General features: G+C 52.9%; 5 protein-coding genes across 5 annotated transcripts; 1 reads left to right on the top strand and 4 right to left on the bottom strand.

Moving 5' to 3' along the window:
* On the bottom strand, positions 1-1,600 carry NECHADRAFT_44289 (uncharacterized protein; the record flags this gene model as incomplete). The annotated part of the gene is made up of 4 exons (XM_003044628.1): positions 1-938; positions 986-1,151; positions 1,289-1,331; positions 1,389-1,600. The coding sequence occupies 4 exons, from the start codon at positions 1,598-1,600 to the stop codon at positions 1-3; spliced, it is 1,359 nt and encodes a 452-aa protein (XP_003044674.1).
* A 226-nt stretch (positions 1,601-1,826) lies between these two features.
* On the bottom strand, positions 1,827-3,184 carry NECHADRAFT_61815 (uncharacterized protein). The gene is made up of 2 exons (XM_003044627.1): positions 2,376-3,184; positions 1,827-2,320 (listed from the first exon to the last, which is right to left on the bottom strand). The coding sequence occupies exons 1-2, from the start codon at positions 3,059-3,061 to the stop codon at positions 1,978-1,980; spliced, it is 1,029 nt and encodes a 342-aa protein (XP_003044673.1). The 5' UTR covers positions 3,062-3,184; the 3' UTR covers positions 1,827-1,977.
* Positions 3,185-3,417: 233 nt separating this feature from the next.
* On the bottom strand, positions 3,418-4,149 carry NECHADRAFT_44233 (uncharacterized protein; the record flags this gene model as incomplete). Its single annotated transcript, XM_003044626.1, has 1 exon — positions 3,418-4,149. The coding sequence occupies one exon, from the start codon at positions 4,147-4,149 to the stop codon at positions 3,418-3,420; it is 732 nt and encodes a 243-aa protein (XP_003044672.1).
* Positions 4,150-5,454: 1,305 nt separating this feature from the next.
* Positions 5,455-8,283, top strand: NECHADRAFT_61813 (uncharacterized protein). The gene is made up of 2 exons (XM_003045036.1): positions 5,455-5,757; positions 5,811-8,283. Exons 1-2 carry the CDS (start codon positions 5,644-5,646, stop codon positions 8,094-8,096), a joined length of 2,400 nt encoding a protein of 799 aa, XP_003045082.1. The 5' UTR covers positions 5,455-5,643; the 3' UTR covers positions 8,097-8,283.
* Positions 8,284-8,899: 616 nt separating this feature from the next.
* Positions 8,900-10,528, bottom strand: NECHADRAFT_81480 (uncharacterized protein; the record flags this gene model as incomplete). Its single annotated transcript, XM_003044625.1, has 2 exons — positions 8,900-9,654; positions 10,042-10,528. 2 exons carry the CDS (start codon positions 10,526-10,528, stop codon positions 8,900-8,902), a joined length of 1,242 nt encoding a protein of 413 aa, XP_003044671.1.
* Between the last annotated feature and the right edge of the window lie 6,703 nt (positions 10,529-17,231).

Raw genomic sequence — 17,231 nt, 5'->3', positions numbered from 1 at the left:
TCAAGTTCGCGTGCCCTCCTTCTCTGAGCCCACGATGCTCCGTGCCGTCTTCTTCAAGTATCCCCGGAAACTCTCGAATGCGACAGCATCGTGACCTTCGAGCCATCGACAGCTCACCGAGATGTGATCCTGAGCAACGCGGATAGACACCTTGAATGCGAGGACGCACTTTGCTCCTTCGGCCTTGGATCCGTCGGCTGTCTCGGTCTGCATCTCCCGCTGCTTCCGTCTCCTCCATGCCCGAGCCCACACTCTGTCGGCCGCTCGTCCCGTGCCCTCGAGGCGCTCCTTGTCCCAGCTCCATGATGTCAGATCGAGCTTGGCAATCTCATCCTTGAAGCGATCTGCGAAATCGCCCACCTTGTCGGGCAAAGGCACATCGACAACTTTTTCTTCTGTAATCTCTGGGAGGATGTTCTTCGGGACGGCCGTCTTGATGCCACGAGCAACTTCCTGCGTCGGCCGCATGCTCCCAAAGCTCCAGGCGATCGCCCACCGACGTGTCTTGCTGCCCTGGACAAACTCAGTCACGGCGTAGTTGTCGATTCCATGCTCGCGGAGTTTGGCGATAAAGTCGGATAAGCTCGTCAGGAAGCCAAACATGGCCGTATACCAACGCACACGCTCTCGTAGTTTGAGCGACTCGTTGAGAATATGGTCGACAAAGGCAACCTCGCCACCTTCGGTAACCATCTCGACCTTGGCACCCGTGCATGCCGTGAAAGGAGGTCGAGACTTTTGCTCGGCACTCTTGATCATTTCTTGCTCTGATTTGTAAAAGGGCGGGTTGGTCATTGTAAAGTCGATTTTATCCACGTTGAGGTCGTCAAGAGGGATGATGGCGTCTGTTGGCTTTCGTTCCACGACCTTGATTCGGTGCTCTAGTTTGTTAAGAGCTACATTTTTACGAGCGTACTCAAGACTCTTTGTATCGATTTCTGCACGTTGTCAGTTAAGTGCTTATGAATTGAGATGGCATACTTACCAGTGGCGATGAACTCCCATGGCCGTTGGGCACACCCCAAAAGAGGGTAGATACAACTCGCCCCAGTACCAATATCCAAACCAACGAGTTTATCACCTGGTTTCTCATACGAAGTGCTATCCAGGAGACCCTTCAGCCATAACACGTAATTGTGTCGATTCGTGACCTGGAGAATCGCGTCAGTAGACTCAACGACGCGTCATGGAAAAGAAGCCAACTCACAGGAGGACAAAGTCGGTCATCAGGAAGTTCAGTCTCAAGTTTGAAGTCGAGTTTGAGAAGAGTCTTGGTCAGCTGCATGACACATTGCGGGTTGTCGAAGAAATCCGTCTTGTGCTTGTTCCATCTATAAAGCTTCGTTAGATGGCTTGTTCACTGGAAGAATTGAACAACGAGGGCGTACAGTAGAGCAAAGTCTTTGTCCTGGAGTGCCAGCTGTTTAAAGTCGGGTGTTTTCGTGTACAATTCAGCAAAGTGGCGATCTCGAGAAACACTGTCTTCTGGAGGCCCTTCCAGTGGCTTTTGCAGGGTCGCTTCCCGAGATGTGACACTGTCGTAGCCCTTGGCCATTGGCTGGCCAGGGGCCTCTTCTGTTGCCTTGCGCTTCTCACCCATTAAATGAGTTTTCCAATGACGTATGAGTTCGAATATCCAAAATCTACAACGCGTGCGATGAAAATCGTTGATGGTGGTGAGTCGCGACGCGCCGATGTCTTGGCTCTAATGAAGGTGTTTAGTGAAGATTCCTAGCGAGGTCCTCCAGCGCACGACCCACGACCTCACAAATAAAGTTCCATGTCACCACCAGACAAGACAGCGACAACGAGAGTAAACCTTCAATCAGTATTTGTCCAAAGTAAATTGAGTGGCACGAAATATCTAAGAAACAAGATACCCAAGAAAATAATACAAGAAATGCAATCGCCGAGGCTTCGTTAAAATCATGTCCTCATACTACGATATCATTCATGTCCCATCCCATCCTGTAGTGCTTACCACAAGAGAACCCTCCATCGCCAGCCATCAAGAACCTTCATATCCTTCTCGTCAACGTCCGGGTCGCCCTGCTCGATGCGCGCGCAGAGCTTCTTGATGCGCTTCTGCACCGTCCGGGCCACCCGGAGCGACACCTCGTTGGAAAAGACAAACAGCACCGCGAAGACGATAAAGGCAAACTTGGCCCATCTACCATGACCGAGGAGGGCGTTCTTGATGTACTCGAGAAGGCCCTTGGACTTGCGGAAGGCGTACTCGGTGTCATTGGCCGACATTGCTGATTCCTCGTCGTCGTGGCTTCGGCGCCAGAATTTGCGAATAAAGGGAATAAACGTGGCACTGTGGCATGTTAGTCTGCAGCTCATCGGCGGCTAACAAAAAGAAGGCAACTCACATAGCACCACCAATAATCCACCTCCTCCAGCGATGGTTCTCGGCCTCTTTGCCAATACCGCGCACCTCGCTCTGGAGAATCCGTAGGTCGCTGAGCATCACGTTGGTGTGGTTGCGGATGCGCGTGTCCAACTCATACGCCGACATGGCCGAGTCACCGCTCCGTCTCTGCCGCTGAAGGCTGACGTACTCGCGCAGACCAAACTGGCACGTCGTCTTGAGGGCTTGAAGCTCTCGAAGCGAGGTGGGGGCCATGGCTGGCACCATCTGCTGTTGAGAGCTATACTGCTGCTGGGTGCTATACTGTTGAGTGCTGGTGATCTTGGTGCTGCTGGCCATTGCTCCGCCGTGGTCGGGAAGATACGAGTCGGACACTGGGCGCGTGGGAAACATGGCGGGACCTGTCTGAGGGCCAGAGACGGGAGGGTAGTTCTGGGGGTTGTACGACTGGTTGTAGTTCTGAGGTCCATATTTGTCTGGTGGCGGGCCGTAGTTTTGAGGGTTGTAGCTCTGGTTGGAGTAATCCTGAGGATTGTACGGCTGAGGACCATACTGCTGAGACTGGGAGTCAGGCCCGGGATACGACTTTGCTCTCTCTGGGGCTCGTCCATCGGAAGGAGAAGGGCTTCGCATGGGCTGAGGGTCCAGAGCCCGAAGCGGTGACTTGGATTTGCGAGATTCCGACATGGCGTCAGGTCAATGAGACTCTAGTGAGAGGACGAGCGTAAGAAAGATTATGACAAAAGGCAAGGCAAATCACAGAGAGCGATTTCAAGTACGGAGAGAAAAAAGGTCGAAGCTCAACCTTTCACTTTTGCTAGCTGAGCTGAGCTGTCTGTGTGGAGAGAGCTGGAGGCTGGGTGAAACGAGGCCGACCCATGACGTCCCGGTGACAGCTGAGGGGGTGGGCGGCAAAGGGCAAAAAAAGAATTCATGAGGCTGGGGAATGGAATATGCAATAGCGTGGCATGATCCCAGCTACCGAGGGCCACAATTATGTCCCAAAGCGACAGATCAGATGATGGAGAATTGATTTCTTGCCCTCAGTATCCCAGGGCTCGATACATGCGGTGCGCCATCCCGTCGATGCCTTCAGCCGGTAGAGCTCGTCTCATGTCGCGTAGCAGTTGCTCCTGAACCTCGGGGTCGAATCTGTCCCAGATCCTATTGAGCTGACTGGTCAGGTCCCGTCGCTCCGTGCGAAAAACACCAGCGAATGCCTCAAAGAGAATTGTCGTCTCGTCCCAGCCAATGAGGTTGTGAATGTCCTGGATGAGAAGCTCAAAAAAGTTGAGTATGTGCCCTAGCAGGCTTTCTGAGCATCCTAGCCCATTGTCGTTGTTTAGGACAACGCACAAGGCGTGTACCATGGCCGCCCATCGCTTCACCACACTGGTCCGGACTGAGCCATGCTCGATCTGCTGCTCGGCGGTTCCAAACATGTCCAATGTCCCCGTTCGCGAGTGTTCTTCGAGGTGGCTGAAGAGAAAATGCAGTGCCCGATGGATTATAGACGGTGGGTGGGGTTCCATATCCTCTGGAAGGAAGAAGCTCCGGAGATCAAGAGCACCTCGTCTCACGGCGAACCTGGTTCTCGGTAACAGTGTGAACAAGGTGTCACGGTCCAGGTGGAATCTTCGCCCTTCTGCTCCAAACTGGCCATTCTGTGGTGGTATCTCGTAGAGGACGACGACTAGCATGGTGCGTCTCGGAGCTGAAGCTGGAGCTGGAGCTGGAGTTGGCACGGGGTTCGCTGCAATGACAAAAGGTGCCATTTGAGCAATTGGTGGTGGGTATCCATACATATCTCCCCCATCCAAATTGAGGCCATCGATATCAAGTTCAGCAATACCATCCATGACAAAAGGGACACCCGGTGCCGCATCGTCGGTTGCCAGAGCCTGGGGTCTACGACCCTGGCGGCCGGGGTTGGTGTGCTCGGCCTGACGACCACGACGCGGCATGGTGATGTTGGTATATTGAAAAATCCGGGCTGATGACAGAAGAGTCCAATGCCCTGGCTCATCTTTATATAGCTGTTCTGCGAAGTGCTGGGAGATCATGACAGGGTCAGTTTGTCCATAGTGGGAGTTTGATGTAGCAGATGGGCTGTTAGTGCGAGCAAGCAAGCCCAATGATAGCAACAACTCCATAGTAAACACCCAATGAGTCAGATGTTATGGATGAATAAATTGCTCAGTATTTTCCTGTTAATTAACGGTGCCTCTTTTCGAGCATGGCAACGCGCTCAGACTATGTTCCTTGAGATCGTTGTTAGCATCCATCGTGTGTATGTTTCTTGGTGTTTCGATAGCACTAACCGCCGCTTAAACAACTTTGGCCACGAAAGCACACATCCAATCTTAAAACGGCACCACACAAGTAGAGGAGTTTCCAAACCAGGACTTCAGTGCACGATAATTTCGCTCCATGATGTCGTGGTCCGCAAACTTGAAGGAAACCAGCAGGAAACTGGTAGAGAGACGGCAACATGCATGAGTGAACGCCTGAGAACTCAGGCCAAAGTTTAAGGTGTCGAGAAGCTTTGTACTGCTTGGTCCTGGATGACTCAGCTTGAAAGTCCTCGAGTCTGCCTGGAGAGAGTGGGGCCCCACTCGTATCCTCCGTCCAGTCTCCCAGTCCCAGTCCCAGTTCCTCTCCCTCTCGCTCTCTCAGTCAGCTCTCTCTCATCCTTCATCTCAAGTGGCCTGCTCCCCCATGGCGAACCACTCGTTCCATATCTACCTTGACCTACCTCGAGCTTCGCTTACCCCAGACATTCTATCCATATCTTATTGCCAAATTCAACTTGCTATTCAACATGACTACCTACAGCCGTTGCACGTCTTCTGAATCTTGTGTCCGTTGGGTGAGATTTGTTGGAATAGGCTGACAGTTTCAAATCATTATCCAATGCCAGAGTCTCTAATGTTAGAGGCACTCCTGTTGCCTTATCCTGGTACAAGTGACATTTCTCTTCCTCTCAAGTCCCTACCACTGTGATCCCTCCCATGAGTATAAGTATCTGGTCTTCCCCCTCCTCCTCGGTCTCTTTTCTCTTGTCCCTCAGCCCTCCTCATCATCTTCCCAATTCCCTCTCGTCTTCCTCTCGTCGCCTCTTCCATTGTGCTCTTGTCCTACTATTCTGTTCTATCCATCCTTTGTTCCTCCTCGCCGCTTACACGGCCGCGAGACTACCGTCGCCGGTCTAAGATACCACCCCACCCCACCTTGAACTCGTCCCAATTGCTGCCCTCCAACCACCCATCATGGAAGTCACACACAAGGTCCAGTACAAGGTCCGCGAGCTCGGTACTCGCTCCGTGACCCTCTTCCCTACCCAAGCCCAGATCAAGCGAGAGATCAAAGATGTCCCTCTCAAGGTAAGCTCTTCCCATACCCGATACACCCATGGCAATCGCTCACCATCCTCCAGCCCGGCACCAATGAAATCTCCATTCTCGGCTTCAGTCCAACCATTGACAAAAATTCGGTCATGGTTGAGGGCAGCGGTTCTGCGACCATCACTGGCATCAGTGTCGAATTTGTCCCTAACCACGAGCTTTTTGACGATGTCTACCCCGAAGATGATTCGGACGACTCTCTTAGTGACGATGACATTGATGAAATCAAGGAAGAAGACGAGTATCCGGGGCTAGCTCAAGCCCTAGAGCAAGAGCAAGACCTCAGAGACCATCTCGACAAAGCAAAGGAGGAGATCCTCAATGCCGACGACCGCCTCAGGATCCTCGACAGCTACTCCAAATCACTCGACAAGAGGGAAGGGGTCATCATCAGTGAGGTCCTTGAGACGTACAAGCAGCAGCGTGAAAGAGCCCACGAAGATCGCATGGCTGGTATTCTCCGAGAGCGCACCATCATCAAGGCCCTGAACAAGGCCGAAAGCGAACGTTGCCGCCTCTCCAAACTCAAGGACAAGCAAAACTACAAGACATTCAAAGCCCAGAACAAGGTTCAAAAGGCAAAGCAGAAGGCAAAGTCGAAGCAGCTGAAGCGGATCGAGGAGAAGCGCAAGGAAAAGGAGCGCATTCGCAACGAGCGCGCTCGCTGCTGGCCCAAGTACTGCTACACCGTCCACATCCAGCTCGAGGTCAACCCTTCCTTCACCCCATCCTCTTCTCGCCGCAGCTCTTTCTCCAGCGAGGTTGATGTCGTCAAGCGTTCGGAGAGCCGGACCGTGCCGGTGGAAGAAAACCCCATGTGCGACCTACTTCTGTCGTATGTCACCAACTCAGCCTTCTGGACCCCCAGCTACGATCTTCAGCTCTCGACGGTCAATGCCACAGGCACACTCTGCTTTGACGCCGGCCTCCACAACACCACGTCCGAGACTTGGGAGAACTGCAAGATCACCCTGTCAACGTCTCAAGCAACATCCTCGACCCTGGATGACTCGATCCCCATCCTCGTCCCTTGGCACATCAAGCTAGCGAGCAAGGGCTCGGCCGGCAACATCTTCAACAGCCGACAGGAACGCCAGCAGAAGAACGAGTGGCAGTCCAAGAAGATTGCGCCGCCAGCGCCCAAGCCGAGACAGGAAATTTTTGGTCTCAACACAGCCCCAGCAGAGAGCGATTACCAGATGCAGCTCATGTTGCTGGAACAGCAAAACAAGAAGAGGCTGATGATGGCCAGACAAGAACAGGACGGCCCTGCGGGAGCTCAATGGGGTTCCCATGCGCCTCAACACATCATGCAGCAGCGACAGATGCTTCAAGCACAGCAACAGGCGCAACAGCAACAGCAGCAGCAACAGGCGCAGCGGCAACAGATGCTGAACCCGCAGATGACGGGAGCTGCGCAGATGATGCCGCAACAGATGCCGCAACAGCAGATGCAGATGCAGATGCAGATGCAGGGGATGATGCAACAGCAGCAAGGCCAGCAAGTACTCCAGGATTTCTCCATGTCAGAGGATTTCAATGCCGATGGCGACGACGTCACGATGCCCGATGCACAGCCTTCGCTCGAGTTTCAGAACTCGCTCGTCGAGGAGACTGGCTTCACGACCACCTACGACTTGCCCGGCCTCAAGACCTTGGTGCCCAAGTTCACTGTCTCCAAGCAGCGCGTTGCTCGCCTCAACTTTGCCCACGTCTTGTTCAGCCACACCGTCGTAGCCAAGTACCAGCCTGTTGCATACCTCAGGGCCAAGCTTCGCAACAACAGCAAGCTCACTCTCCTTAGGGGCCCTGCTAGCTTGACGCTCGACGGTAGCTTCATGGGACAGGCCAAGATTCCCCGATGCAACTCAGGTGAGATCTTCAGCCTCAGCTTGGGCGTTGACTCGGCCATCAGAGTCATGTACCCCAAGCCTGATGTTCGAAGGAGCACGAGTGGTATGTTCAGCAAGGAGGATAGCTCTGTGTACGTCCGCGCTGTCACAGTGCACAACACACGCATGACTGCTACCAAGCCAGCCCAGGTGCTTGTCTTGGACCAGGTCCCCGTCTCGGAGGATGACCGCTTGAGGGTCGATATCTCGAACCCTCGCGGTCTGACAGTCGGCGGGGCGCCCCAGGCGGTTGGACTTCCGGGACGGGAGACACAGGAGGACAAGAACTGGGGCAAGGCCACTGCTACCCTCAAGGGGGGCGGCCAGATCACGTGGGACGTTTCCCTCAACCCAGGCAAGGCCGTCAAGTTGGGCTTGGAGTATGCCGTATCGATGCCAAGCGGCGATGCTGCCCAGGAGTGTTGAAGAGGTGGTTCGTAGTCACGTGCAAAATGTTTCTTTGTCGAGTTTCTATAGGTAATGGGTCAAATCACGATGGAATGTTCAGGATGTTTTACGTCACAGAATGGAAACGCAGGATTGGGTGATGTTGGTTGTTCTACATAGTCTCTGACAGAAAGTTTATACATGATTTGGCAGAATCCTTGCCGGTACACCTCGTTCTCCTCTTGCCATCTCTAATGAGGGCCTTGTTCTCTCCTGTAATACCCGAACCTTGTTCGCTCGCTCACGGCTCTCTAGCCGGGTCTCGTCCGTTCGTTCGGTTGTCGATCCTTGATAGTAGAGTTCAGTCAGAACTCGTGCACTCGGTTTGTGCTTCGGATAGTGTTGATGTCAAATAGAAAAGAAGTCTTGGTTCGTAATGCTTTGCCAGTACGCGGAGACAGGCGCTGTGTCGTGGTGATGTTCCAAGAAGGGTGACAGACAGATAATTCCTCGACAATGTGTTGATCGCGACTCTGGTGTTGGGTTACTTGATCCTCAGAACAAGTGTCGGCCGAGATCAGTAGTCTCGCTCATGCAGTTCTGTAGTTCGCTGGCAAAATCTGAAGGAAAAAGGAAAGAAATTGTCAAACAAGTCTATCGGTGTCTCTTGGTTGGTGTCTGACATTGTTCTTAAACAGGTTGGTGAAGATCGGGTTGGAGTCCAGTAAGTCTGTCCTCCGGTTGGTGTGAAGGTCTGATTGGAGTCCAGAAAGTCGGTGAGTCCAGAAAGTCGGTCATCCGGTTGGCGTCTCAGTGACTAGCTGTCGACAGACGCAGAGCAGTTACTGCTCTGTCCAGGAGAAGGAGTGAGCGGACTCAAAAGGCTCCTCTGTGGTGCGTCGACGCTCAAGAGGGCTACCTGTAGTGGCTCGGTTCACACTTGCTGGCCTGTTCATAGTTCCTGGCTCTTCAAACATGCCGATCGAGGTAGGGTTCCAGTTGGGGGTCTCTGATGCCAACCCAGTGTACTCAAAGCCGCTTCCGTTGCGAGGCAGGTAGCGAGGGGGGTAGGGCGTTTGAGTTCGAACAGGATACTCAGCTGCTGCAGTTCTCTGCGCGTTGGTGTCGGGCAAATCTAGGTTCCAGCGCTCAGTTGCCAGAGGGGGGTAAGTCCCGCCAAAGTGGTTGATGGGTGCCTGGTAGACAGGTTGATAGCCGAAGGGCGTGTATCCGAATGGAGCGTACGGGGGGCAGTACGTCGGGAACGCCATGGGTTGCATCGGTGGCACAAATGGCACATAGGGATACCCAGCAGGGGCCTGTGGAGGGTTCACAACATATGGGTTGTGAGGAAGGAGTGGTTCCGGAAGCATTGGGAACAGTGGCTGCGACATGGGGACCTGAGGCCAGGGAGCCGCGGGCATCATACCTGGATGAGGGAACGGCACGTGGTGGAACGCGTTCGGGTTGACCACGTTGTAAGGGAAGACTCCATACTGGCCAGGTTGGCTTTCGTTCCCAACGAAATAGGAACCGAAGGATGAAGTTGCGCTATCGTCGAAGGAGCTGCCGTTGAGGGCATCGACCGAAGACCCGGCTTCCTAGCCCGGGTCAATGGTCCCGTTCGACTGGTGGATAATAGGACCGTTGTCTTCCTGGGGCTGAGGCCCCCAGCAGATCTCACACGTTTTCTCAAAGGTCTTGTCATTTCCACAACGAAGACACATATGGATTCGTGGCCAACCCAGCTGCTCCTTGATGCTCTTAGTGCCAGGCGGCCAAATGTAATCCTTCTCGGACTCCGTGAGAGGGATACAGTTAAAACAAATCCCTCTCCATCCGACCGATGGTAGCACATTATCGCACATGTCGCACAGCCTCCAGCGGCCGGCCTGGAAAGCACAACGTCCGCAGTACCCAAAGTACTCGAACCCGCTGCCTTCTTGGCAGGCCATGCAGTTTTGTGTAGTTTTTGGCGACATACTCTGGTCTCGATCATCAGAATCAGCGTCTGTGAAAGGCGAAGATGCTGTTCCGCGGTGAGTTCTGGCAGGCTCAGGGGTGAGGGCAAGGTGGTTCTCCTCATCAGAGTCGTTGTCATTGTCAGGGCTGGGGTTGATATTCGAGTAGAGATCTAGAGCGCCAGTCATGGTCACATCCTGAGTGTCAGGCTGTTGGTTGCGGTTGGCCAAGATGACGGTGCTAGCTTCCGAGTGGTCGTCAGAGTCTCTGTCGATGAGGGCACCGCCGCTGAAGGCGTCAGAGAAGTCTTCGAGTTCGTCCAAAGACATGTCGTCAGTTGGGGATTGGTCAACAGTTTCTCCCAAGGTCATCGTGTCGCTTTGAGATTGATCTTCAACATCTCTGAGGACCAGGGCACCAGCGTCGACTGTGTCGGGGTCTTGTTCGATGTTGTTCAACATCATGCTGTTGGTTCCGAAATCTTCGGGCTCCTCTTTGATTGGTTCCATGATGAGGAAATGATCCAAAGCGATGCTTTGACGTCGTTCTTGTCTAGGAGACTTGTTAGCACCTGTTCATCAAAGGAAGCTTGATCAAAGCAACTTACCAAGAGACGTGTGGTCGAGAGACAGGAGTGTTACTTGCGTCCTTGAGGGTGATCACGACTTTCAAAGTGCTTAGTCGGAAATGATGGCGGTCGGAACGTGCTTGATGTTGTGATCACCGCGATGATCGTGAAGAGGTGTGGTCTTGAGAATAGTCGCGACAGGCAGATTTGCTCAGTTGTAGACGATGGCGATAGATGTAGGCACTTGATCTTACAGATGGTCGCGATGAAGGGGAGATGCTTGACCTTGGGCGGCCACGAGATATGGAGGTAGATGAAGGTTGGTAGATATGCTCCAACGTCAAGCAGTGCTTGTGGTCAAAGACGATGCCGATGAGAAGATCGCGATAGATGAATATTCTCGATCTCTCAAAGGGTCGCCAGCGGTGAATGTGCTTGATCTTGGAGGACAGAAGAAGGGAAGATGATCGACCTTGACGGCCACGGGAAGGGAAGGGGATTGATGTTGACGATGTCGAGGGGAAAAGATGCTTCAGATGCAAAGGCAGAGTCTTGACCTTGATGGTTGCCTCAGGAAAAGAAAACAAAGCACCCGACCTTGGGGAGATCGCGAGAAGCGATGACGCTCAAGAGTCGAAGGGGGTTTGGTCTCGAAGATGACAAGAGGAGAAGATACTAAACCTTGGCGGAATCACGAGAGGTGAATCTACTTGACTAGAAGCGATAGCGAGAAGTGAAGATGCTCGTGCTTGTCGAAGGTCGCAGGAGGAGGAGGTAGTCGATTGTTGTGATGATGACGAAAGATGAAGCGCACGACCTCGATCGAGGGCGGGCACCAAGGATGAAGATGCTCGATAGAGAATACGATGATGACAGAAGAAGAAGGGCTTGAAGAGATCGACTGTCAAAGGAGCAGAGGGAAGAAGAGATTTGTGTGTGGTTGTGCGGGAGGGGGAGAGAGAAGGTGGGAGGAAAATGTGTTTGGGAGGAAAAAACACCAGCCGCTCCAAGTTGAGGCGCGGGTTACCAAAACAACCGACGACAACCACCGCGCCGCCCGGTGAATCACTTCCAGTTTACCGTAGTGGGGTCACGGGCTACCGTACTGCACCTCAACACCTAGATATTAGCTACGTCAGTTTATTCAAGGCGTCTATAGTGAATAGGGATACCTGGAGGGACTGGACTCGTCCCCGGACTTGGAGTTGCCGGCCGCTGCCAGCTGCGAGGCAAGCTTGCGTTGGTCGTCTCATCCCATGCGTGCCTCTATTCAATGAATCTATTCGCCTCGTGCTTCTATTGTAGTCCATTGCATCGTTACTGTCCTCCTCCTGCTTGAATTATATCGGATGCCCCATTCTCGAATATCCCTTCCGTCTCCTTTAGCCTCGTCCTAAGAACAATCTTCCTTTTCTTCGGCCACTGCACGTCTCTCTTCCTCTTCATTCTTCTTCTCCTCGTCGCTGGCCATGTTCGAACGTCCGCGAACATCGACCCGTGAACGTCAAAGAACAGAACATCACCAGGACAGAGGTAAGCCCCAGGTCGCCAGCCATTAATTCCGCACCACCATTCCTCCATGCATACTCCTTCGTGCAAAAGAGTGCATCGATTCTATTCTTCTGGCGGTTGGTGTGCTGGTGGCCAGCTGCCAGACCTCGTCGACAGACTCCCCCTCCGCCAGGTCACGAGGCACCTCTTCTACAGCAAACACCTCGAGACACTTCGAGGACCACCCACAGCTGCTGCCCTATTCTTCCTCTCCCCTTTCTTCAGACACTGACTTTTAGTCTTCCCAGATCCTTCGCCGCCCGACTCGCCGTTCCCAGAGGAAAGACCATCGATCTCGATTTCAATTCTCCTCCTCCCAGCCAGAGCGTGAACTACCACCGCATCATCGGACTCGACAGTCGCAAGGCATTCAGATCAAGGCCATCCTTCCTCTCGTCGCTAACATGCAGGAGGGCCCCCTTTCTCTCCTCCTCGCCTCGACTTGAAGCGACCGACAAGGAGAATGCACCCAGGTGCGTTCAACCTCCGTCTACCACCCTCCCCTTGACCCCAGATGTTGCGCAAGTGCGTTTCTAGAAGCCTCGACAGGTGGTAGAGGAGCTACGGCCATGTTCGCGGACCGTCCCTCAGCTTTGGACGTTGCCTCGGTACTCTTCGCGAAGACGAGTGCTCGAGAAGCGCCCATCGAGGCGATTAACAGGCTCGATCACGTCTGTACAGTCAATTCTAACTTCAGGAATAGGGGTCTTACCTCTACGATTACCACAGCTACGGCCTAGGGCTGTCTGAGGGAAGCTGCGTGACGAATTCGACGGGGTTAGCACTCTACGATTCCCTTGACACGATCTCAGGAGCTCACAGACGTCTACAAAACCTTGGTGTACAACTTGAATACATCTGTTCAGAAATAGAATACAATGGATACCAAGGCACTGTGTTCAGGTACGTCCAGGCACTCCGATCTTGGCTCAAGCCTTTGTCCTCAGCCAACACCATACCAGACACTTCCTACTGCAGGTTTCCCAATCGTCCAGCTCGTTCAAAATACCCCGTGAAACCGGTACTCTACCTTGAAGCAGAGTCTACACGACCCCCTGAGTCTGGGAGCAACTCGCCCGAAGCTCCTTGAAGATCGAGACAATTCTAGATGTTGGACTTCTTTCGACACCCTTGTCACACGTACCTCGTCAGTCCATGAACCTTATCCTTATTAGAGGGAATTACTTCGGAGAACACTGACTTTCCAACGTCGTTGTTAACGGTCTTGTGGCTGACAACGGTCATCACAGGATCCCCTACTTCCTCTCCCACACACGATTGAAGATACCTATTGAAAACTCAGCCGCGATCCAAGCGTAATATCCCACCGGATGGAAGAAAGAAATCCGACCATATGCCCTCTTCAAGGACTGACCGACGATTCGCATAGGGGGCTAATCCCCAGAAGAGTCTCTCGAGGCACACTACGAACCCTTTTCCAATCTCCCAGCTCCCCATCGCCTTTGAAAGGATCAATAAATACGTCGGTCATGTTAGTCAAATCTTGACAGGCAATAGGGGAGGACGTTGTTGCGACGGGGCTGCTCTCTCTAACAAAAGCTTCCCCTTCCAGCGACAAGCGAAGCCGAAAGCTTCTCGCATGCTGCTAGAACTGTCGCAGATTGGACGATCGGTGATTCCAAACTTACTGTGAGTTGCTGCAACACGGAGGACAGTGTCCTCTACTTCTCCTTTGGGGCTGGCCCGGGGTAGCTATCCCCTGGGTAGAATGAATCCAAGCTAACACCATTCTTGCGTTCCCATACATAGGTAGTCTAACAGGTGTGCCATACTCTTCGCTCTCCTCTCGACGCTGCATACAGCATAGCGATAGCCAATCACCTCCCGACCTCACTTTATTGGACAAGGCTGCGAGAATTCGCAGATGAATCGTTCAAGAAAGTGTATTTTCTTCCTATTCCATTATGTGACAGCTCAGCTCCTTGGTGTGTTCTCTCCCTACTCCTACACTTTATGAAACTGGTTCCACTAACCCATTTCAGCTCCCCATGTCTTCATATACTCGAAAGAAGTCCCATAGTTGACCCAATAAAGCTCGATGGTCAACCTGGAGTACTAGGAGATACTTGGGCCGAAGGACCGGATCTCCCAGCTAGAAACATGGATCCTATGGAATATTCCTGCCCTCGGATCGACTCTACACATAGCTAATCAGGCATGCTAGGTTTTCCTTCCCAACAATCCCGAAGACCCCGACGATTTCCCCTGACGAACGAACGATCAGATCGAACCCCTCTATAATGCCGAGCACGCGAGAGGAGCTCCCTCTATTACGAATAAGAATCATCAGGCCAACCAAAGCCCTCCGAGCACATCTCTCAGTCAGTGGTAGCTATGGCCTTGTCGCGGGACAATGACAGAGAACGACCAGCTTTGCGGACGGTTCATGATGCTTTCACTCGAGTTGAGCAGTCGACGTTTTCTTAGGCGTTCATACACTACGGCCCAAGCTCGTTCCGCCGTTTCGTCGGCTTGCGTCTCACGGAGGACGAGGGAGTCCAAGCACCGCCTTGAATCGTCCAGGTCTCATCACGTCATCTGCCCAGGAGACAAACCCAACGCCAAGGGCCAAGCTCCCCGGTGCATAGCGCCCCCGGAATAACTGTTCTATTCCACGCAGATGAGTATCGTGGCCCATATAATTACCTGTGTCTCCTCACCAGCGAGATCTCGAATGGTGGGAGTCAGAGTTCCCGAACTGTTGCCCCTTTATCCCAGTGTAGCAGTCCAGTGCCCGAGGTAAGTCGCATCTTGCGAGCAGGGTCTGGAGGAGGCCTCTTTACAAGTCTCCATATTCTTGGGAAGCTCTTTCGAATAGCCGAATGTCAGTTATAGTGGTACTTGCAATTCTGAGGTTGCACAAAAGCTTTTGGAATGCCATCGTCCTAGCTCGCTGTTCATGCCACGCTTAGGGTCAATCAAGCTACTTCAACCTTACCATCGGCACTACCAGACAGAACTTACGGTCTTCAAGCGTTGCAGTCATCTTTTTTTATGGCACTGAGAGGTTCAAGTCGCGATGCAATGAGTACATAATGGCCTTTCCCCCCTGTGTTAAACCAGGGCAAGTCTCGCCAGCTATGAATGCCCTACAGCCAATCAACTTTTTTTTCATGATTAACACTCCACTACATTCAATACTCATAGAAAACCAAAGTCAATTATTTGGTTGCGAGCCCGGGAAATGTGAGGTTGAGATATTGGTTAGACGGACTTTACAGCCATGAGGTTGACTGTCACACTAAAGCTTACGTGATCGGCCGTTTCTGCTACCCTATACTCGACACTCGAAATCACGTTGTGTTGGAATTCATGTGATTTCGAACACAAGAGTGTGTGGGAGTTAATAATAAAGCATGATTATGTGTTTTTATGATGTCTCTGCGCTGCGTTATATCATATCGGAGCGTAGAGTCCATTGATGGGAAGTGGCAGAGGGGATGAGTGATTGTCAGTTCTGCCTGCAGGAATAATGCCCGCTCTGGCCCATCAACGCCAGGTTTAGCATAGGAGTGAGAAACCGTTTATCAGTATCAGATCATGGCACCGTGCTTCAATAGTCCCAGATTGACGAATCAGCCTCCAGAATGCGGATGCCACATGTGAATGCCAAGATGTAAGCGACAGACGAGCTGATGCCTGGATATGGCTAACCCCTGAGGGCAGAGCTGGCTATCCAGGATACCGGCTTGGCATCAAGAGTGATAGTTAAGCGACGGCGGCAAGGAAGGTTACATTCACAAACTACATTCTCTATCTGTATAGTTAACCGACTCGGTTGTGACCTATGGGCATAGCCAAGCACCCGGAAAACCTCGTCAAAACAGGCTTCAGCAGAATGATCCTCCGGTTCATCCCTCCCATCCCGTAGTGCTTGAATTACTGCAAGCTACGAAATGTAGTGATTGAGTTCATGGCTGAGCGGACAACAGCAGCGTCAGCTTGTGCTCTGGTGTGTCTCCTGCGTTGGACGCGCCGCGAAGGCGGTATCTCTTTTGAATCACTCCTTGCTCTGTAATGATGTTACGGTGGGAATTATCTCAAGAGGGTCACAATTGTTTGACTCTGTCAGTATCCTTGGATATGACTCGGCCGAGCCGCGTCTGGGATTAACTCGGGCCTGCTCGGCGATGTCCTTGGCTTTCACGCTCGTGGATTACACGCGCTTCGGGCGGATTTGAAGATATCCTCGGGAATATGGGACAGTGGCATCGCATTTCCGGCAATAGATCTGCTCTTGGCGAGCGAATTACCTTGTTTGACGCGTGATGCTTTACACCTCGGCTGGTGATGATGCGGCAGAACGGTGCATTCAGGGAAAGGTTCCCGGGATTTCCGTCAAATACGGCCCCTGGTAACGGTAGAATGACCCGTGATCGGTCCTCGTCTGGGACAGTCAACGAAAGACGGCAAATTGATAAGATCCGAGGCCGCATCCGCCGGGATGAAGCTCCACTCTGGTAGATTGTCCTTGAGAGCCGGCCCCGGTCGCTGAAAATGCCCGGGTCCCGCTAAGTAATGTTTGGGGGTCAACGCGGATGCTTTGTGCGTCTTTTCGTGGACCGAGAAGAAGGGCCAGAATGTCAAGGCTGGTCAAACAAAGGTCGGGATGAACTAATGTCGCGCCCTACAAGAGTCGCGAGTCTGGTCATCCTGATCCCATCTCCTGGCAAGACCGGACAGTCAACTTGGACGGTACCGGTGTGGGCCCACTGCTGTTAATGTCGCGCGGGCGACGTCCGTTCCAGGAGGCGTTAGAATGTCGACTCGGTTGGTTCTGGTCATTCAGCGCTGCCTGAACCCCAGCCTGACTTTGGATCAGTTCACCCCCCTAGCCCCTTGGACTCGAGCAGCTCTTGGCTGCTGTGTGGCCAGCCCCGGAGCTTTGTGTAACGTTCCCCCGGACGCAACGGCCGTGCCCCCTTCAAGCTGGGCGTTGCGCCTTCATTTCCACCGCCAAACCCGCTGCACATGGGAAAATGCATCACCTCGAGCCCATGCTCAGTGCGAGAATGAAGTCGGGAACAGACGGAGGTGCAAAGCCGCTGAGGCCGGAGGCCAATGAAGATCGG

Source organism: Fusarium vanettenii, assembly GCF_000151355.1.
Source record: "Fusarium vanettenii 77-13-4 chromosome 6 genomic scaffold NECHAsca_20_chr6_4_0, whole genome shotgun sequence".
NCBI classification, from domain to species: Eukaryota; Fungi; Ascomycota; class Sordariomycetes; order Hypocreales; family Nectriaceae; genus Fusarium; species Fusarium vanettenii.
Note: the sequence above shows the minus strand (reverse complement) of the source record. Positions and strands in the feature narration are given on the sequence as shown.